Source organism: Oreochromis niloticus, linkage group LG22, assembly GCF_001858045.2.
Source record: "Oreochromis niloticus isolate F11D_XX linkage group LG22, O_niloticus_UMD_NMBU, whole genome shotgun sequence".
Classification (NCBI taxonomy): domain Eukaryota; kingdom Metazoa; phylum Chordata; class Actinopteri; order Cichliformes; family Cichlidae; genus Oreochromis; species Oreochromis niloticus.
In genome coordinates this window covers 14,487,674-14,510,174 of record NC_031985.2, presented here as the reverse complement: position 1 = coordinate 14,510,174, position 22,501 = coordinate 14,487,674, and the positions used below count along the sequence as shown (strand labels likewise).

General features: G+C 40.3%; 1 protein-coding gene across 3 annotated transcripts in view; it reads right to left on the bottom strand.

Moving 5' to 3' along the window:
* Positions 1 to 22,501, bottom strand: part of epha10 (EPH receptor A10) — a 157,435-nt gene that overhangs the window by 3,705 nt on the left and 131,229 nt on the right. Inside the window, exons 9-17 of one of the 3 annotated variants that reach the window (XM_025902390.1) lie at positions 16,407 to 16,532; positions 12,828 to 12,883; positions 8,181 to 8,306; positions 6,873 to 7,058; positions 4,349 to 4,410; positions 3,747 to 3,863; positions 2,958 to 3,044; positions 2,469 to 2,621; positions 10 to 200 (exon numbers count right to left, since the gene is read on the bottom strand). In XM_025902390.1, the coding sequence (XP_025758175.1) occupies positions 10 to 200; positions 2,469 to 2,621; positions 2,958 to 3,044; positions 3,747 to 3,863; positions 4,349 to 4,410; positions 6,873 to 7,058; positions 8,181 to 8,306; positions 12,828 to 12,883; positions 16,407 to 16,532 (1,104 nt within the window). The remainder of the gene's footprint in view (positions 1 to 9; positions 201 to 2,468; positions 2,622 to 2,957; positions 3,045 to 3,746; positions 3,864 to 4,348; positions 4,411 to 6,872; positions 7,059 to 8,180; positions 8,307 to 12,827; positions 12,884 to 16,406; positions 16,533 to 22,501) is intronic. The other 2 variants (XM_025902391.1, XM_013272590.3) reach the window with 2 other exon arrangements.

The following is a 22,501-nucleotide window of genomic DNA, read 5'->3' as shown; positions in this document are numbered from 1 at the left end:
TGACTGTACCTTCGTGCCAGTGTGGAGGAACCGATACCATCAGGCGAGCGAATGCTCTTGCTGAGGGCCGAGTGGATCTGACTGAAGCTGGGCCTCTCCGTCCTCTCCTTCTGCCAACAGTCCAGCATCAGCTGATGGAGATGTGGAGGGCAGTTAACTGGAGCTGGCAGCCTGAAACCGTCCTCGATGGCCTTTATCACCTACACACAGAACGAGGAAATCGATAATATCAGATTAGAAATTAGTTTTGTGATTTTCCAGTACTCATGGTATAATTGGATACATTCTTAAAGAGCATGTCTGAGTGGTAGGGCAGAGTGGGAGAGGTGAACGAGGATGTAGAGAAGTTTTGTCCTACTTTCAAAGTTCAATAAGATGCTTAAAACCTTTTCCCCTTGCAGTGGACTTGCTTAGTTGCCAAGAATAGAAGTCTTACAGAACAGAACAGAAGGCTGTATAGGTCACATGTGGGAAAAAAAATAATTAAGAGTACATAATAATCACACTACCTAGAATGTCTCACTGTATGGCTTAAAATCTAAAACTGACCTTGCAAGCCTGCGGCACTAGTAATACTTAGATTTCACAGAGATATCATCACCCTAATATGAGTGGAATACATTATGTTTTGGGTAATAAAAAGGCTCCAGAACTGTACAGCAGGTATGCAATCACAGAGGGGTAAAAAGAGCCCTTGCAAATTTGTTCACAACCAACTGATGCTGTATGCAGACTGAAAGGTCATTTAGTGGGATATCCACTGCCACTCGGTGTACTTCACACGATACTTACTGGGTATCACAATAGCTTGGTTCCTCACCAGAAAAATTAATCACCTTTTCATTTCCAATAATACATTATGCGGTAGCTCTTTGGATTGGGGGAAAAAATCAAACCAGGCAAGTTTGAAATACCAGAAACATCAAAGCAATGAAACAAACACTCCATTAAAAAGTCTGTGCTTTCTTAAATACTCCCCAAAAGATAAACTATCAAATCTCAGAAAATGTTTAATCTCTGCTCAGCATCATCACCAGGCCTCTGAAAACTCACTGTCTTCAAACAGCAGCGCTTGAAAGCATCCTTCCAGACTCTCTTGATGTTCTTTACTGCTCCATCAAGCTAATGTCGCCCCCTATTAAAAATCATTCACTCAAACACCCCACGAGACATTTCCTTTCAGTATATCTAGGGACATGGGATATATCCTCCACCGCAACCACTCTAAGAAATACAATCTCCTGAAAGGAGGCAATAAAGTCTGAGAATAATCACAAAAATGACATCCATCAGCAGCATTAATTCCTAAAACACTCTCTTCTCTCTCTGCCTACCCGGCCACCCACTTCCCCACTCCACCATCCTCTCAGCCCCTTAAGCTTCTATCTCAGTAAAGAGCATTCATAAAATGCTTTTCAGCATTTGACATTTTCCATTTAATCAGAGCCGGTAGGTAAAGGGCACGACGGATCACAGGTGGACAGGCCGACCAACAATTCCGTTATGATATAATGTATCAATTTAAAGTGGATTAATATCCCTGGCGCTCTACAAGCTTGACCTTTGCCCTCTCAATTGGAAAGTTTGATAATATAAACCAGGCTGAGATGAAACTTTCTCCAGCTTTATAAAAGGGCACTAACAAAGAGTATTAAAAAGCTACCTATTCTTGTGCTCGCTGAATAACTCATGCATATTAATTTGGGACATTCAAAAATGGAACACGCAAGTAATCAGTTGCTTTACACGTAGCTGCCTGCAGAAAGTGTAGTCTTTATGATAAAATTCATTTGAAAAGGCATTAGGATGATGAAAAATAATATGTCTTGAAAAAAGCTCTTTGCTGATAATGCCTGGAGTGTCACTGGCCTCACTAATAAGAAATGCAGCAGCAAGTATCTGCTTCTGTTGTCTCATATGCAGACCTGCATCCTGCTTTCAGCTGCACTTTAGAGGCATGACATCCTTAAAAAGGGGGAAATATAAACCTCTTTTTGTAGGACAAAGAAAAAAGAGTGACAAGGAAAATGGGCCCACACACAGTGACTTTTAAAGGTTGCTAGTGGCGGCAGGGTCCTATTAACCGGACAGTCACTCCCCTCAAATAGTGCTTTACATTTCTTGAAATAAGCTGACTATTTTCTGAGAGATTTTCTACACTTAATAGCAGGGTGGCAGGCAGGGATAGGCAGTGGACACTAGAAGGGGGTCAATGCATCCTTAAGAGAAAACAGGATTGGTCATGGAGCTGATGCAGACTTAAAGAGGGGGACTTAGGCCCTGCAATAGCTCTCAGAGGTACTGTGGCTTCTCGGCTTTCTGTTAATAAGATGCATGGTGGGCACAGATAGAAAATTCATTGATAAAAAAAATTAGAGAGCGGCAAAAGAGGGAGGTAGGGTACAAAAGTATCGAAATTAATATTGAAATTGGAGCAAGGAATATGGAGAATTTAAATGCACACTTACATCCTGGTTGCCCATATCCCAGTAGGGTCTCTCGCCGTAGGACATGACCTCCCACATGACAATGCCAAAGCTCCAGACATCTGAGGCAGAGGAGAAACGATGGTACTGGATGGCTTCTGGAGCGGTCCACAGCACCACACTTTTCCCTCCATGCTGGCGGAGAGGAACAGGAGAGGTAAGACAAAATGTAAAAGGGTGTGGAGAGTTCACCAAAGTAAAGCTTTAATATTCTCTTTGAAAAGCTTTGAGCATATTTCCAGCAGATCAAAGGAACTGTTAGGAGATTGGGTTCACCTTGGACTGAAATCCTAAAATAACCATAGAAACACTGGATTTTTCTCCCCCTCTACCTCAAAGCTCATGTGACCTCACCTGAACTTGACATAACATATGATAATTCCCATTTGATCAGACTCATTAAGAAAAAAAATATGCCCTACATGTGTGAGTTATAAGACATATAAGGTTGCAGAAAAAATGTTATCTCACCAGCGTGGTGTAGATGGCCTCTATTTTGTCCTCCTGAAGAGGTCTGAAGCCAGAAACCTTGCAGCCAAGGTTGGAGTTAACCAGCACCTGAGATTTGGAAAACAAGCTGATTAGCATGGCTTACATTTGGAGGGGAAATGCTCACAGTATGAGAGCTCACTACCCTGGTGGGCAAAGCTCTTATCACACCAGGGACAATTGATTGTTTACAAGAACAAATGTTCCTGATTTTCCGCAACATGACCACTGCATCTGTAGTTTGATAGACTGCCTTTTTTATGAAAGAGAAAAACAAACAAACAAAGCACACACACATTTGTGTTTTCATATCCTTGTGGGGACATCTAATTGGCATAATGCTTCCCCTAGCCGGTTACCATAACCCTGACCACCAAAATGAATGCCTAACTCTAACCCGAACTATAACCTAATTGTAACCCTGACACTAAAACCACATTTTGAGTCTCAAAAGTGCCTTCAAACTCTTGGGGACTGGGATTTTGTCCCCATAAGGGCTGTTGGTCCCCACAAAGATATGTAAACGTGGTACACACACACACACACACACACACACCTAATGAAATGTGGATGCGACACAATAATTTAGACAGTTTTGTCTAATTTTCAGCTTCATGTAGTCTTTCAGTAAAAAACCTACAGGCGAGTGCTTTCAAAGATGCTTGCAGACAAGAACGAATTGTAGTCTGCAAAAACTCGTTATAGAACACGACATCCTGTTCATCACACCATACCTGTCCTCTATCATCTACTCCCACCTGCTCCCCTTACCTTGTGCGCGGCGAGCCGTTTGTGGACAAAGCCCATTTCGGTGAGGTACTTCATCCCCGACGCCACTCCGGTCAGCATATCCATCAACTGCATTATACTCAACTGGCCTTCATGTTTCTGAGGTTATGGAAGGAAAAAAAGAAAGATGAAGAAGAGGTGGGAGAGAAGATTGTGAACAGGGTGAATGGAAGGGGGAGAAAAAAAGCACATCTGCCTCTGCTTTACAATGTTGTGCTTGCTGAGCTGAAAACCTTTATTTGGAGAATAAAAACAAACAGGCCATTAATTCATATCATTATAAACCACGTTGAAGTGGTTCACAGAGCAGAGGGGCACACTAACAGTTTACAGAAGCTTACAGCAGCTTTGAGCAGAAACACTCCATTTGTGCAGTTAATTATGCTATGTTTTCCTTATTACAGTAATAAGCACAAGAATTGCTGCCCTAGGACCACATTATATTAACGGTATATTTAGGACAAGTAGAACAAAAGTGTTGTTAGTGCAGCTGCTTGAAAACATAGAGTAGTAATGAGTAATTATAGTTTAATAATGAGCATCAGCACATATATTTAAGATGAATGCACAGTAATGAAACTTACCCTAAGGAATGAATCTAAGGCTCCGTTAGACATGCACTCCACTATGATCATCATGGTGTTTCCTGGAGAAAGACACAAAGAACATGACAGGGGGCAAATATGAACAATTGAAACTGGGATAAAATTGTGAAGTCAAGGGAAAAAGGAAAGCAATAGCATGATAATAGAGACATGGAGGAAAAGGGAAGGAATAAAGTGAGTCTAGTCCACTTGGCAAGCATTGTGCGAAGCCATTCTTCACTCGGTGAACTGTAGTGAAGCCTGGAGAACCTGTGCGCTGCCCTGGCTGTCTCAGCAAGTTTAACGACCCTGAAACACTCACTCACGCACGCTCTTACTGTGCACAGTAGCACACACGGACCAGTACAGCCCGAGCATGCGCGCTCATATACACTACGAATGTGCTCAAAAGATGCATGCATGCTCACACACATACTGTGCTGAGGCCCAGATGGCAGGGATCCAGTAGTGCTATGAAGTGCACGGAGGAGGGAAATGAAAATAAAACTGCAGTTGTTGGAAGAGAGACGAAAGGAGGAGAAGATTGCGGGAGGTTGAGACAGTAAGATAAACCTTGACAGATATGTAAACAACTTTACATCTACAAATACATATTCTAGGATGGAAAGGTGGTCTGATCAGTCCTGACAGTTTATGCAGGCATACTACAAGAATGATAAATTGGCACTGTAAAATCCCCGGTTCCCAGTTTCCCAGCATTACTACGCTTTTAGGAAGCTATTTGAAAAGGTTACCAAATATGCTGTGGGAAGTGAGAGCCAGGGATGCTGCCATAATTTGCCAGCCATCATGTAATTAATGTGAGCTGGATAATGAGTCTGTGGTTGAACGAGCTTGGGTAGGGCTGGAATGACCGATGTATTCAGCTACAACCATGGAGTAGAATCATATTCTGTTTTAAAAGATGTCACGAATGTGGGCAAATTCTGAGAGGAAAACAAAAACACAGAAGACACACTTTGAAACATATCTAAAAGCAAAGTCTTGACCTTTGTGGCACGGTGATGTTTTAAACTTTGGCAAAACTCCATCTGTCTATATAGAGACGAGAAAACAAAGCCTAGTGAAGCAACTTGCGATGTAGGAACAATTACACATTTTCTTGTAGGAGAACAAAAAGTCATCATAACCCATTATGCAATATGTCATAGTACTGACTGAGATGAGATGGCTGTGCAGTAAAAATGTGGTTATCTACAAGAACATCTTTGTTTGTAGTCCTGCTACCAGCTGTTCCAGGTCTCCCACACTTAATTTTTTTCCTGCTACTCTCACTTTTTTTGATAATGATTATAATAGGTTCAAATAGTGACTTCATTGATCACCCATTTAACAGCACGTGCCTCTAAATTATGAATAGAAAGATTAGTCTAGAACAAGGGGACAATAGGTGGTATTTTGCAGGTGAGTGAGATGTATTGGGTGGATGGAAGGGGGGCTAAACAAGAATCAGGTGGGGGCGTAAGTGATGTAAAGCAGGTGATTTGTAGTCTAACGGCATGTGGGCGTGCGTGGGTGTGTGTGCAAAGATTTGCGATTTCATGCCAAGCGAAGAGGCAGGCAAGCAGGTGTGTGTGTTTTTGTCAGTGATGGTAAAGAAAAAGTGAGCATATGGGACAGCCTTTGCTTTGTGTGCGTGGTGAGGAGTGTGCACGTGGGTTTTCGATGAATGTGTGCGTGTGTGTGCATATGATGGTGGGAGGGATTGGAGTGCATCTCAGGGCCCCGCTGGGTCTCTAGCACCAATTACTGTACCCTGCACATCTGCTGCCATCCTACTGAGCACAGAGTGTGCTGGGGCACCGTGCCCACACATACACATACAAACATCACCAAAAAGCATCGCAGCGGCAGTAACAAAAACTTCACAAACTCCTTAAAGCTTCTCCCTTCACCTGCCATTCCCATTAACCTCTACCTCATCTTCTGTGTCTCTCATGTCTATTTCTTCAGTCTCCTCCCTTCAAGTTTTTTTCCCCACTCTCCTTCCATTCTGTTTTCGCTCTTGGACCTCAATTGCTATCTGTCAGCAGAAAATAGGCCTTGATGTAGCTCCGCTGCTGCTAGCATAAGGCATCCATCTACCCACCCTGCTTTCTCCTTTTCAAACTTTTCTTCTTGTTCCATCCTCCTCTCTTGCCCTCTTTGCTGTAAGCGCTGACCCCCTCCACGTGTGAGTTATTGAGGTATTTGGAGTGTCTTAGCTCTCCTCCCAATCCTTGTCCCTTGCTACTGCCTTTTACCCTCTCTGTATGGAATTTTAAGATGCTCAAATCCCACTTACCCCCCTTTTTCAACAGCCTTACTTCCTTCAACAACTGAGCTGGTCAAACTGTATATTTTTTCCCTGATCTTTGGATTCCTAAGCTTTTTTTTTTTCCACTCTATGCTTCTATTCATCTATACCCATTTTCCTTTCTTTTCCCATTCTTTTCCCCTTACTACTATACTACCTTTCTGTTTCTGCTCTCTGCACAATATCCCCCTCTCCCTCCTTTCTTACCAGTGGTGATAACGCCCTCCAGCCGGATTATGTTAGAGTGGTCAAATTGCCCGAGAATGCCAGCTTCGCTAAGAAAGGAACGGCGCTGCTTGTCAGAACAACCAGCCCTTAACGTCTTTATGGCCACAGGCAGCTCCCTCTTACTGGGCAGCTTCAGGCAGCCACGGCACACCTCCCCAAAGTCACCTGTGGGGGGAGACAAACAGAGGTCGTGATCAGTGTCAACGGATGCACAGAAATAGAGCGCTGAGGGAGAAAAACATCAAAAGAATGTGAGAAGATATGAGTAAGGGTTAGACTGAAGGGGATAGAGGGGGAAGCCAGACTCAGATGAAGAAATACTCCTACATGTTGGGAAGAAAGAGTGATGACATTGAGAGAAAAAGATGAAATACAAAGGGATCAAAGAGAGATCAAAGATGGAGTAGAGTGCAGGTGAAACACTGAAGCATCTACTAGAGGCAAATACAATAGAGGCAATAGTGCAGCGCAATTTTGGCAAAGATCTGCAAGTTCCCAAATTTGATTGAACTGGTTGCCAATTCAGCCTCAAAGCAGATTCAGAGAAAGTCCAACAAGACACAGAGTTGACTTTGAAAGGTTTCTTTTGGCTTTCTTTTTGACACAGAACAATATATTTTATCATTTTTGTTACAATATTTGGAAAATTAATGGATTAAAATTGGTTGTCATTCATAATTTCTACTGTGCTATACACTGCTTTTGATTATATCCTCATTCCTAAAATGCACTGGCATGCTTAGCAAAATATAAATGAAACAGAGGGAGTTATTCAACACAATCTATTGAATATTTCATGTAGCATGAATACTACAAAGACAACATGAGAGATGGATTTATATTTGTTTAAAAAAAAAAAATATTGATTTTAAATGTAATGCCCGCAACATGTTTTTGTTAACCACTTTTTTAAACAGGAAACACTCACTGTAGTTATGCTTCCAAAACCTCTCAAAGCAGAAATATTATCCAGCAAGTTGCCTTTTTAGATATGGAAGCTCACATGTTATGTGCACTAATACTACAACAAACTAGATGCTATTTTGTTAAACCACAGCATAGCTTTCTATTTCTCCTCAATCTTAAAGGAGCTTGGAGCTTAAAGGATAAACAATGTGTACAATTTCGTTGTATATGTAAAACGACAGTAAAGGGCTTTTCTATTCTTCTATTCTATTCTAAAATTGCTGAGCCCACGCACCATTTCACAGAGTGGTGAACTCCTCCACCATCATCTCTGGGATGAATAGTTTAATCTGAGATGCTTTCTTGTATATAATCATGTACCTGTGTGCACAATTCTCTCGATCTTGATGCTTGAGTTGTCCAGCTCTTTGGCAAAGGCGTGGACAGCCTGAAGTAGGTCTTCGCAAGTCTCGGGGTCAATGTAAGTCCTCCGTGTTGGGATCTTAACTGCAGTAGTATAAACACACAGAAATACATAAAAAAAGAAACTTAAAAAAAACAAAAACAACTGGTGATGCAAAATGAGACGTGTGTTTTCGACACTTTGTAAGACATTACATCATTTATTGTGCACATTCTTTATAATGTCTGAAGTACCCAGCAGCAACATATCTACATTAGATATAAAGAAAGAAACACTCCCAGACTGGCTGGACCTCGCTCTCAACACAAAGCAAAGCATTTCTAAAGTCTGCATCGCTTTGTGCTCTATTGAGGCTACCATCAGTGAAAGGAATTGCTATGTCTGCCTCCTTCAAGAAAGACTTTCTCTGTGTATGATAGTTGAACATTAGACCAAAATGTTGTGTCTGGGAAGAAGGCTTTGCTCTTTGATCTCCAGCCTGAAATCAATACCAGAGTTTTACCATTGATGTTTGAAAATGCTGAAAAGCTTTCTCCTATCAAACTCTGCATAGCTCTATATAACTGTAGGGTTAAGGTAAATATCTAAGTTCTTAGTCAGTTTTTCAAGGTTATAATAGCCAAATATAACCCATAATGCAAAGAGATGATTTTGGGGGATCTGTCATTTTATTTAAAGGATGAAAAAAAAAACATGTATTTCCATTTCTTTATTCATAACTCGCCTTACTCTCCGTTTTATTTGTTGTGACCTTGCAAACTCCTGGGAGACAAAGTAAGATCAAAGGCTTTGAGTGCTCAAGTCTTACTGGGTTTCCTCCACAAGGCTTTATTCAGATCACAAGGCTCTTCCACAAGGGTTTTTGTCTTTTCAAAATGTTATCGCTCTAACACACACATACGCACACAAAATAACAGACACACGCGACCAAAATACAATCTTCAGTCAGAAACTGGGACAAGCATAATAGACTTAAAAATGCTGAGGCAGAGAAACCCTAGTCACATGGTGCTTATAGTTGCTTTGCTCCTTTGTTGTAAGTTTTACACTCTAGGTTAAATAAACCCTTCAAACCACAATGTTGAAAATAAAAAAACAAAAACAAAAAGTTAAAACTATTTTAACCTACACAGCAAAATCTCCAGTGTTAAATTAACACTACAGAGTGTCTATATGTGTCCACACTGTTGAGTGTTAAATGAACACTTTTGACAGTGTTGTATTTTTAAAAGTAACCTAGTCAGTTTTCAAGATTTACAATGAATAAAACTGAGCAGTGCTGATTTTCTGAACACTGGAAAATAACTCAAAATGTTAGAAATATTCCAGTATTAGAAAATCAGCACTGCTCTGTGTTAGTCATTGTAAATCTTGAAAACTGACTAGGTTACTTTTAAAAATACAACACTGTCAAAAGTGTTCATTTAACACTCAACAGTGTGGACACATATAGACACTCTGTAGTGTTAATTTAACACTGGAGATTTTGCTGTGTAGTAATTCAAAAATTACATAATAATTTTTCGCTGCCATATCCACACAAATTGCCTCATTTCTTTTACCAGCATCTACAAAATCACTACTGTGAGGCTAATGAGACACAACAATTGGAAATTTTACCTGACATTTAGAAATGAAAGGGATATCGACTCCAACTAGTTGACTGTACACAGCAAAATAAACACTACTTGGTTTCTCAATGAGCCTTAGTTTTCTGTATCAGCTAACTGCCTGTTGTACTTACTGAATACCAACGGTAAGAAAATAAACTTGCCAGCAGATAGTCAATGACCATTAACCAGTGTATTATAGCTCTCAGCTGGATGACCTTTGACTCCTGTTACTACACTTTAAGGCTAATCTTCCAGGAAAAGGCCTGGTAGTACTCCCAAAAGCAGCACAGAGGCTCTCAAATGTGATTACAGTTTCAGATTGACCTGAGGGAAACTATACTGGCTGCTTCAAAACGGCTTATTGATCTACCACACACACATGCTTACTTGTGCGAACAAACACACACGCTGATATGTTTCTCTCTTTCTCTCTCTCTCTCTCTGTGTGCAAAGCCAAAAGTGCACTAATGAAAGAAATGAAACCTATTTTATTCAAGTGTTGGACTAAGTTTTGGACTGAATGTTCTTCACTGCAGTAGCTTAAAATCAGACACACAAACACAAATGCACAAAACACATAGCATCTGGGTTGGAAACATGAAGATGAGCCCTAAATCTGCATTCTATCTAAAGGCCACCAGATGGCGATACTTGTGGTTGCAATAAAGATTTCCTGTCTTACAGAGGTCTATGGGAAATCAGCTGACCTCTGGGTTTATGGGCTCAGTCACGCATTTTGAGTCTATTTTGTAAATTTTGTTCATACCATGTTCCAAAATGGAGGATTATCTGTGGTATGAAACCACGCAGCCATTGGCTTACAACATGCCATTACCCAATGAGTACGCAGTTTCACAGTCAGACCCACCCCTTGCTGCCACATCCGTTTTTTCCCCCTCTAGCATAGCCAAGCTGGAAACGTTCATCTCAAAGCTTCACAGCAGGACTTCAAAACCCAGTGCGTAATGTCATGGTAGCTATGCCCATCTTTTATACAATAGTTATTTTGCAACTCTTGTTGAAAAAGTCACATCATTTTCAGATTAAAATACAACATTACATCATACATATGCCCCATACCAGGAAAAATCTCTACTCCAGTAAGGACTTAATCTTCAGTCTGCATTTGTAGTCTAAACTGTTCAACCTCAGTCTGCTTGAATGTTCTTCCATCCATCCATCCATCCATCCTCTTCCGCTTATCTAATTCAGGGCTGTGAGGGGACCAGTTGCCATAGGCCGAGTACACCCTGTACAAGTCGCCGGTAAGTCGCAGGTCTACTTGACTATAATCAACACCCATCTTTTCAAGGTTAACTAACGACTAGCTTTGTTTTAGCGTGTCACCTTTGCAGCCTTTAGCTTTTCATGTTCATCCATCACACATGTGCTGCAGCGGCTGGTTAGATTCAGGGTTCACCGAGTTACTGATAGGCGCACTCGAAGGGAAACTGAAACGTATTCAAGAACATTTTCTTTCATTATAGACAGAAGGACACAAACTTCTTTGTGTCTTTCTCCGTTCCTTTCCATACACACCTTCTCTTGCCGTCTCTCTCTTACGCAGAGTCAGACTATCCATGGCATCGCGAATGAGTCACGAGCCTCTTCCCCTCGCATTCATGGAATATGTGCTGAATATTTCTAGGTCACATACTCTGACATAAAACTAATATTCTGAGCAGTGTCACTTATGATGAGTCTCCTTCTCTGCCAGTTCACCTCATCACACTTCATCCCTCAAACCTCTTAGTGCGCCCTTCACTCACTCACTCACTCATTTACCCTCCTTTCCCCCCTCCTCCTTCCTCTACTTTATTACTCACACGCTCATTTATTCACTTTTCCTCTCTCTTCCCCTGTCCTCCCGCGTTAATATATGGTTGTAGAATGTGTTTTAAGAGTCTGGCAGGCGAACAGATGGGAGAAAAAAAAAAAATCATAACACCCACTACTTTGCGTGCTTCCAGCTCTCGGACAAAGCAGACCTGCAGGAACGCGAAAGCATGCTGCACTGGGTTTGCATGCACGGAACGCAAAACGGACTTTTGTGTTGAATAATGAGGAAAAAATGTTTATATGGGTGTCCAAGTTTTGGAAAGAAAGGTGTGTGTGCCACTGAAAAGCAGGCCAAAAATGTTTTGGTGTGTTTCTGTGTTTGTGTATATTACGTGCTTGTCAGCTGTTGGCATGTCTTTGTTTGGGAAGATTTAATTCCCATTCGCATGGCTTCGGCTCATTATTCATCAGACATAGTGCTCCAAACCTCTCTAGAGGGCTCAGTATGCTGGGAGATTAAACAACGCAAATGAGCACGAGCACACGCTTGCGCACTCACACACAATTAAAAAAGAAGGAAAGAAAGCAAACTCTGCATGCATACACACATAAATAAACTCTAAAACACACACACACACAGCCACCACATTAGCAAAGCACTAACAGGCAAACCCGCACACAAACAGGAACAGATATGTCAAACTTGTTTCAATCTGTCACTGTCAAACAAAAAACCTATTAAGAGCTTTGTGACCAGAGGTTAAAAAAAAGAGGCATTTACAACCTTGTAAAACAACAACATTTACTGTTCTGCTTTTGAAGCACAATCTCGCCGGCTGCCTGCCTTGTTCTTGAGATTTTAGCCTTTTTTTATTCTTTTTCCTCCCCTCATCTCCGGCTCTTTATCTTCCTCCTCCTCCTCCTGATTTCAATCTCTCCCCATCAAACTCAACCACGCACACACCACCTAATGGAGTGTGTCAGTGTGCTCAGAGTTGGCTAAGCATGCACTCAGAATTGCGAATCAAGGCTGCGGCGCTACTTAATGCCTCAAAAGTCATCTGTAATGCACGGGCATGTGTGTGTTCACATGCCATTCCCGCACTGGAATAGGAAAAGACAAAGCCTTTTTTCAGATTCCGCCTCCTGTCCCATACACTTTATACAGACACAGTAACGCTGTATAATACAATCATCACTTTTGTCACTTACATTGGAAGTAAAGTTCCTCATCTCCCTCTTGAGAAGCCTTACTGTAGCCACATTGCCTGTGGGAAAAAAAAAAGAGATGGTCATCAGAGAGAGTTTCTTTTTAATCCCACTTAGCAGACACAGGTAAATGGCAGAATCAGCTGCTCTTTATCTTGAGCCATGGTTATAAGTAGTAACTGCCAGGAGAGAAGAAGCAAAAATGAGAATATTGATAGAGGAGAAAGGATATGGAGAAGCATTCATAAAGACCCCTGAAGTGTTCACTCTGATGTGCATCAGAAAAGTCTGAGGCTCAGTGCCAATCCTGCCTATTTGAGTGTGCCACCGACTCACACCAATAGCCTTGCAATTGATACACTATTGTTGTTTCACCTTGAATAACTTTTTATCCAAGAAATGAATATATATACACTTTGGCAACTGGACTGTCTCATCCTTTGCCACCACGGGGGGTTTAAAGAGGAGCAAGCTCAATAGGATCTCACTGTTGATGGCTTCTGCCTGAAAAAAGCTTCTTTTTTTTTCTTCTTTGCACGCAACACAAATGGCACGCACACTCACACTGTCAGTGACAAATTAACATTTGGCTGGCTGCTAACAAACTTGATTAGATTAGAAAAATAGAGGAAAAACAAGACTAAAGAATTACTGAGGATATAGTTTACAACATCAGAAGTTTTTCTAACAAACGGGGTGCCAATAAAATAGAAACTTTTATACCAAAATATAGTATAAAAGTGTGCAAAAGTCTTGAGCCTCCTCTCATTTCTTTGTATTGACAAATGTGCAAACATACATGGAAATACAACATGAAAGCCAGAAACAGAGTTTGTATAATTCAGTAATGGTAAGGTCCGGGTTTTTCAATTCAGTTTTGTTTTTACTGCATTGGCAGTGTGTTTGGTTTTACTGTCATACTGAAAAATTAAGCAGTTACCAATCCGATGCTTTCCAGATGGCATTGCATGGCGGATCAAAATCTGACTGTATTTTTTTGTTTGGAGTTCATAATTCCATCAGTGTTGACAAGATCTCGAACGCCGTTGGCTGAAATCGTAATTTACAGATGGCTGTTGGCACTCACTGCTGTACCTCTCTCCTGATGTCCTCCATACATTTTGTTGATGATTTTAACCAAAACGATTTATTACTCAATGAGTCCCATTGCCACTGATTTTCAGTCCAGTTTTTGTATAATTTGGCATACCTCAGCCTTTCCTTCCTGTATTTCTCTCCTAAAAATGGTATCTTGACACTACCCTTCCATTTCTGATGAAGCTTCATTAATTCTTAAGCATATGACTTTCAGATACTATTCATCTGCATTAGATAGTGTTTAAGGTCTGTCCCTTCTTTTGTCCAGTTTGCTCCTTTTTTTAAGGAAACACTGCAAACTATTCTGAGATATCCCAGGTTTTCAGCCTTGTTGGTGTATTATATTATTTTATGCATGTCAAACTATGTTTGGAATATTTTGTACATTCAACTAAATAAACAGGAATAAATTGTTTTTTTGTGAACACATAGAATTTAAAATGTGTCGTTTGGCTAGTTAAATGTTATATATAGACAGAATACTGGTTTATCCCTTCATCCCTTGATGCTTGTAGAGTCATAGGTCATTGTTAAGTTGTTTAACCAAGTGTTCAAAACCTTTTCAAAAACATTAGAAGAAAGTTTCGCTCCTTGGAAGCAAAATATAAAGAAATGAGGGGTAGTTTAAGATTTCTGCACAGCACATTTAAATGCTGTAAATGGAATGAGAAGGTCATGAACAAACATCTGAAAGTTTTCTTTAAGTGCCAATCTCAAGAGTTCGTTGTCCTTCAGGTCTTTAGCATATCAGTTTAGCATAAACCTTTTAAAAGAACAGATGTGTATGTTTATCTGCATCAACAAGTGAACGTGGAACATACGTAACGTACTACTGCTATGGCTGTTCTGACAAAGAAGCCACAACTTGTCACAGTTAAGGCCTGAGCACAGATGACACTGAGGTGTAGATTTATGTTTAAGTACAATATTATATCTGCTCAGGCAGGCATGTGTTAATGTGAACATCATGACATGTCTGCACTACACAAAGAGCTGGTGCACAGCTGAGAGGGAGTATACAGAGAGCACGACAGTCGTATGTATGTGCACATGGGAATGTTAATGTGTGGCGTTTGTGCATGAGTGTGTCTGCACAAATCCATGTGGGCGCGCGTGTGTGTGTGTGTGCTTTACAGGATCCTGTTATATTGCATGTGCATGTCCCCGTGAGTTTTTATAAGGAGAGACGTGGCTGAGGGTGAGGCTGACACATCCCTCAGCCTGTGTAGCAGTTGGGTCTGAGACAAGGTCAAGACCCTGTCTGTCAAAACACACCAGCAGACACATGCACCACAACTCCTCAGGGCAGGAGATATCAGACAGGAGAGAGGAGACAAGAATTAATAGATAAGGGAGCGCAGCGTAAAGGGAGCAAGGGGTGGGAATGGGAGGAAGATGAGAATGGAGGGCATCGCGGTACCGAGAGAAACAAGATGCAGGAGACCAAAGGGAGGAGTGGAGGTAAGGGAGCAAATAGGGAACGCGGCAAGGGGAGAAGGGCAAAGCAGTGGAGAAATCATCGAGAGAAATGAAGGAAGTACTGCTGAGACGAAGAGGCAGAGGAAGTGACATGAAAATAAGAGGTTGCGAACAAGAGGATAATTGGGAAGAAGGTTATGCAAGGAAGTTGAAACTTGAAGAGGCACACAGTATAGCCTATAAAGTACACTGCAAGGGGCAGCGGAAGAAGCAAAGAGAGACGAAAAATATGCATCTCAGAGATTAGAAAAGTGACAGAAAAACAGAAGCTAGGACACGCAGCAGGATAAATCAACCATTTAAGGCCTGAATCATTAAATAATTGCCAGAAAATTATATATATTTTTAAAATAGTATGTTTATTGAACCTTCTGACAAATTAAAAAGTAAGAATTAATATCAATAAGCATATAGGAGTTTTAATTTTTATCATATTTGCTACATTTGCAATTTGTTGCCTAAAAATATACGATCAAATTAGGTTTTTCACAGGAGGGAAATCACACTAATGATGACAAAGTCTCAAAAACTCGTGTCAAATATGATACACTAGGCATTAAGGGGTTAAAGGAGTGACAACAAGCTAATAAGCATGAATACCAATACCAAATACCAAAGAAGGAGGTAGTAGGAAGTAGCAGTAGCAGTCGTAGTGGTAGGGATGCATGAAAAAGACTCATAAATTGATTTATGTGACCATTTCCATTTCTTCTTCTGAAATGTCATATATGTGACAAAAATGAAATAGCAGATGCAAAGTAGTACTCATTGGAAGGTTGCTTCTTATTGAGTATGAATTCAATATGACTGGCCTTTACATTTTTAGTTTGATTTCATATCTCGGTGGAGCGCAGTGGCGAAGATATAAATAAAACTGAGCTGAACCGCTTCATGAAAAAGGAAAGAAATGGTTATTATGATTCTCTCGGTATGAGGAAATGAAAAGAGACAGAAATGTGGGGCTAGGGGAGCAGGGAGAAAGAGACTACAGACATGCCAGTGTACCTGGGCATCAGCTCTGTGAAGGGAGGAAGAGGAGAAAGAAGAGGAGGAGGAGGAAGGGTGGAGAAGGAGGTCGAGAGCAGCACCACGCTAGCAGGAGTTACATTGGAAGAGCCTGAGCAGACGCTGCTGGGAAGAAAACAAGGAGGGGGTGCCATTGTCAATTCTGGCTCTTTTCATGAATTTAGTCATTCAACACAACTTTGGATCCAAAACAGATTTCTCTAAAATCTAATCACTGGAATATAGTGGAAGCTATCAAGTAAACATACTGTACAAAAAAAATCATATAATATACTTTCAATTTTTTAAACAGACCTTGCAGTCTATTTCTAAAACTAGAATTACAAGAATTCTGGACTGATTTTTAAATTTCACAACTTCAAAAGAACCAGATGGCAGAAGGAAATGTGTGGATGGTGAATGCTGAAATTTCTGGCCAAAGTCTGTCACTGTCTGCTCAGCTTCTTCAAATGTTAGTTTTGGCAAGACTTCATTTCTCTTTAAGCCCTATTCATGAGCAGATACTTTCTTTGGGAGGGGGGAAAACAAACCTTTCATGTTGATTGACACTTCATTATTCACATCTGTGAAATCCTGTCAATTTAATTGAGCTATGCCATCAATTCTATTTTTACAAATCTGCATTTTCATGTCCTAATATTCTGTCATATGCATGAAGTGGATGGAATTTCTGTTTTAAATGCCACACAGTTTGATACATAACCTCCCACTGTGACCTCAGCAGAAAACAAAGTGTATTTAAGACCTGTTTCACAACCTTTGCAAAAACCTTAATGTAGAACCTCTTTAAAAGTCAACTAGCAAAACTACTGCATTAAAATTTTGCAGGTATACTCAATGAATTAGTAGATTTTGCCTTTAGTTATGTGAATAGCAGAAGCTATGGGAGAAAAAAATGTTGATTCTTGTAGTTATATGGCATATAGTTATTGCAATGAGGAGTTAAGTGTTTTTTTTATGGTTTTAGAGAAAAATTGTTCTACTCAACAGAAAAATAATCTGCATCAAGCTCTATAAATCATATCCTTTTTGCCTTTAGTATCCTGATTAACCATTTTGAGATACTGGTTATGTTAGCTGGAGCAGACTAAAAGAAACCTGGACACCACTGATCGATAGACAATTAAAAACCAATCCCTTGTCATGTGTGGATAGAGTGAGTGACAGCTTGATACCTGTCAAAGTGGTGGACATGTTTAATATTTCTTGATGCTATCATCTCACCTCATCATATGGCTGGCAATAAAGCCAAAGCTCCAACAATCTTAGCATTGCCCACGAAAAACCCAAGTGGCCTTATTTTAAAAAGTCCATCTTCTTCTAATTATCTACTTCAGCATCACAGGGGAGCTGAGGCCTATCCCAGATACCATAGGCCAAGAATCTTGCCACGTTCCAGATATCTCAGAACTCGGAAGTCAGGACCTGGGAGTGACCTGAGTTAGCATATTCCAGAAAAAGCCAGGAATAACAGAATTTGGTTTGGTTTTTGGGGGGAGGGCGGGACCTAAGAAACACATTCACAGATTCACAAAACAGTGGCAGTACACATTAAAAGTTTACAGTTTTACTATTGTTTACGTTCAGTGCCATCATCTTGGATTGCTAACTCGGGGGTACATTGTTCTGCTTCAACTTTCCGAGTGGGAGTTGAGGGGGTGTTGCAAAAAAAAAAAAAAAAAATTCCGACTTATTCGGGGAATGCAGGTCTCCCATCAGGCAACCGTTCACACTCACATTCACACTTACAGCCAATTTAGAATCACCAGTTGACCTGGTGTGTGTGTGTTTGGACTGTGGGAGGAAGTTGCTCTGCCCAGAGGAAGAAAATGCAAACTCCACACAGAAAGGCCTCAGCTGCCTGGTCGAGAATGTCAGAATAGTTTGATAGGTTTTGTGTGTGCTTTTGCTTAATTTAATCAATCTCTATGGCAACTTCAAAAATCGATCATAATTATAACATTAGTAATAATGTGCACTTTTATGCAGCTGTACATTTTTAGGTACAGTCACTCACACTTTAGGGTGAGAACGTTAAAACAAAATAGGAGATGGATGTCATGTAAATTACGCTGGTTCCGCGTCAGCTCTTTCAACTCTGTGCCTAAATATGCTAGAATAATGCAGGTGCAGAATAATAGGTGAGAGAGCATGAACAGAATCCTAGCTGAGATATTAGGCCGGCTGAGATTTACAATACGTATGGCAAAATGCATGTAAAATTAGGTAATTTAAAAAAAAGAACACTTTAACTTTTATCCATTAGTATAATGAGATTCACTTTATTCCACTGCTGAGTTTGCTTTACTTGGATGATCCCTGCTACCACATAAGTATCTCTCCCTTGGGGCAGATAAATAGTGTTACTCTAAAACCTACTCTCACACAAAGATAAAGACAAATATAGTTTCAGCTTCATTTGTAAGTTATTATTTACAAAGGTGTTAATTTAAACACTATCTGGTGAATAATAAACAGCAAGACTGACAAATTTGTCTTTATGCATAAATAACTTCCAGACATAAATGCGCTGATCTGATCCACACATGCATGCACCTATACACTGCTGTGTTTGAGACCTTTTCTCTTGGCTTCCCCATTCCTTCCCTTGTCTATTTTCTTCCCCTTTGAATCCTACTTTTTGTTACTGTGTCACCAAGTGTCATCAGCCCTATGAAATGACCCTCATCTTTAATTTCCTGCCTCTTTCTTTCTTCTTGAACTCCTCTCCATCCCCTGTTCTTGATAACTTGTAACTCACTCACCAGACACCAAAACACACACACACACACAAACGCAGACATTCAATCAGAAGACACAGAAACGGATGCTGGTGTGGCTGGTGAAGGGTAAACAATCCTTGCACTGACCAGTCAAGCCTGGGCTTCCTGGAGAATGTTTGGGCAATGCCCTGGAACTCTGGCTCTATCAAACTCTGTCAGGCACCACTGGATTCTGTGTGTATGTGTGTAAATGATAGGATAGAGCATCAAGGTGAGGTTTCAAAGTGAAGATAATACAAAATACCCTCTCTTATCTCATCACGCCCCCTCCACTTTTCATCTGTTTTTATTACCACATTATGTTAATAAGAGTTCATAATAATTTGTATGTCACTGTAAAGTGACTATGACTGATGATGAACCTGTGCTTAAATAACATCTTTATAATGGCGAGACTGAGCTGCAACAGTTACTCAGTTCATCAGTAAGTGTATTACCATAAAAGCAATCAGCAACTATTTTGAGATTTGATTGAGCCTTAAAGCAATTTTCTTGCATACGTAAATTGCAAGATAATGGGAAGCAGTTCTAGGGCTTCTGGTACAAAAATGTTAAAATATTCGTTGTTTTTTTAACTTTTACTATTAAACTTAATCAGTAGACTGCTATAGGTTGTCCAACACAAGAGATCTGAAGAGCAAGAGAATAGTCGATGCAGAAAGTTAAATACACCAATTATGTGGTAGAATATGGCACGATCTGTTGCAGTGGTGTACCCACACATGGTAATTCATACCAACTCACCGAAAATAAAATCACTGGTCCTGTCACCCTCCCCTCACCTCAAACCCTTGCTGCACCAAGTTCTGCCGGAGGTTTCTCTCTGTTAAAAGGGAGTTTTTCCTTCCCACTGTCGTCAAATGCTTGCTCATAGGGGGTTGTCAAATAGTTGGCTTTTTCTCTATATTATTGTAGCATCTTTACCTTGCTTGGCCTGATATAAATAAAATGGAATAATTTCTTTGTGTGTTTTGGACTCTAAGAACTGCAGGAACAGAAGGGGTTAAGAGGAGGGAGAGACAAACCCCATGTCCATTACAGAGGCATAACTAACGCACTCTATATTAAAAGTGAAAAATGAAGTAGGTTTGAGGACCGTGCATAGCATCAAGGGCACATCCATAAATGTGAATATGTGCCATAAATGCATTTCACTGCCAGTGCCCATCCATGCCTTTATGTGTGTGCAGTGCAACTCATTTGCATGTGTCTGTGTGAACAGGCAGATCGATGTAACTGAGACCCTCCAGCCATAGCTGTAAGCTGGCTGTCTTTGCAAACACGAACATGGTAATTGAGGCATCACACCATTCTCCCTTTGTCTCTATGCAAAACATGAAGAGCTAGTTAATGGTCCAGCAGCGATGAACAATGGAGACCACTTGCAATGAATGCAGTGATGGAAATAAAAGAGTAAGATAACCATTATTATTCACTGTGAGGCTGTGCACAAGGGCATGATGCTGCCTTCCTCAAAGCAAGAATTTATTTAAATACTTGTGTTGTGTGTGTGTCAGAGCATGTGTCTACTGAGAATAAGCACCTTGTTGAATTTTATGCTTTTTCTACAGTGCTGTTGCCTTCACTTGACTATGTCTGTGAATGTTTGTACATCCATTCCTATATTTTCCTTTAAAAATATTTGACTGATATTCACCAATGTGTATGACGCTGCTGTGAATGAACAGGACCCAGTTTTTCGCCCAGCTGAATCCATCATTGCCCCGTTTGTCTGGATCTTGAATTGGTCGTGGTGTCTATAACACAGCCCCTCTTTATACACGCATACAGAGAGTGTAGCTGTGGAAAAAGCCCACTTTACTTTGTATGGCTGAGAGTGCAGCTTCAGTGAAGATCAGTGTATCCATGTGTATGTGTGTGTGTGTGTGTGTGTGTGTGTGTGTGTGTATATGGAGAAAGAAAAGAGGATGAACAAAAGCTATACAAACAAATGTATCCGCAATGTGTTGGAAAATCTCCTTGGACAGACTGAACAGTTGAATTGCAGCCAAATGGAAGAAAAAAACCATATGCGTGTATGTGTACTGTGTGGGAATACATCTTTGCCCTCTACTCATGTGCTGCATATATGATTGCGAGTACAGTAAGAGTTGTGAGCCTGTGTGTTACTGTGTAGGCGTATTTGAGGTGAGATGGTAGAATTCAGAGTTGGGCATGAGTCAAAGAGCAAAATGTTTGGAACAAGCAGAAATCCGCTCGCTCCCTTTGTCTGCTCAGCTGAATAAAACATGTAACTACACGACAAGATATTCAACTTCCATATCATAAAATCATTTAATGTTTAACAGTCAAGACACTCAAGTCTGGCAAGTTATGTTAATGTGCATTTGTCAGTTATTATGATAAAGACATTGTCTTTAGTATTATATTGCAATGCATGAGCCGGTGGCACCACTGTAGTCATTGCAGGGAAATGTGCAGCAACATCTACTAATCACCTGAGGACTAAAAGTCCAATTAATTACTTAAACACCTATGCTCACAATGCCCCACTTTACAGTTTTTAAAAACATTCCATCATAACAATTATCTTATCTAAATTGTTGCATTTCATTTGCGTCACTTAAAAATGACCCAAACTGAACCTAATTGTACCAGACTGCCACTTTAAGCCCAGCTGAACTAAAAGAAAACAGAATATAATAAATAAATAACAATAATAACAATAATAATTTGAAACAAAAATGGAATTTAATTAAAGTGAGCAATATGCAGAAAAAAAATTCCCCTGAAGCGTGAAGAGTCATTTTCATTAGCTGTGAGTCATTTTGGTTTAAGGTTAAACGTTAGTTCAGTTTAACAGTTTTTTATCCGTACTGAAAAATGTAAAGTAATAAAGCTGAACTTTCTACTCTCATTATAAAACAACGTTAAAAAAAGACCCTTTAATTCAGTGTAAACCCAAGAGGTAGAGCGTAATCACTTTGCAAACCATGTGTCTGCCGTTATGCAAGTGACACTACCTAAACCTTTCATCTCAGCTGTTTTAAACAGCTCCATTTCTCTATGTGGAAACTAATTAGACAGCAGAGAACTATGAACTTCGAGCCAAAAAAATGATCAAAGAAGGTTTTGACCCTGCCAACATTTTCCTCCGGGTGCGGACAGCACCATTATCAAGCTGATGTCTTTATATTGCATATTAAACGATGGTAAGTGTGACTGCTGAACGCAGAATCACTGTTACTGCATGGTCCTCTTACAGGATCCTCTCTTACAGACAGATTACTATAATCTGGATTATGATGGAGCAACATGTGACGGTTAACT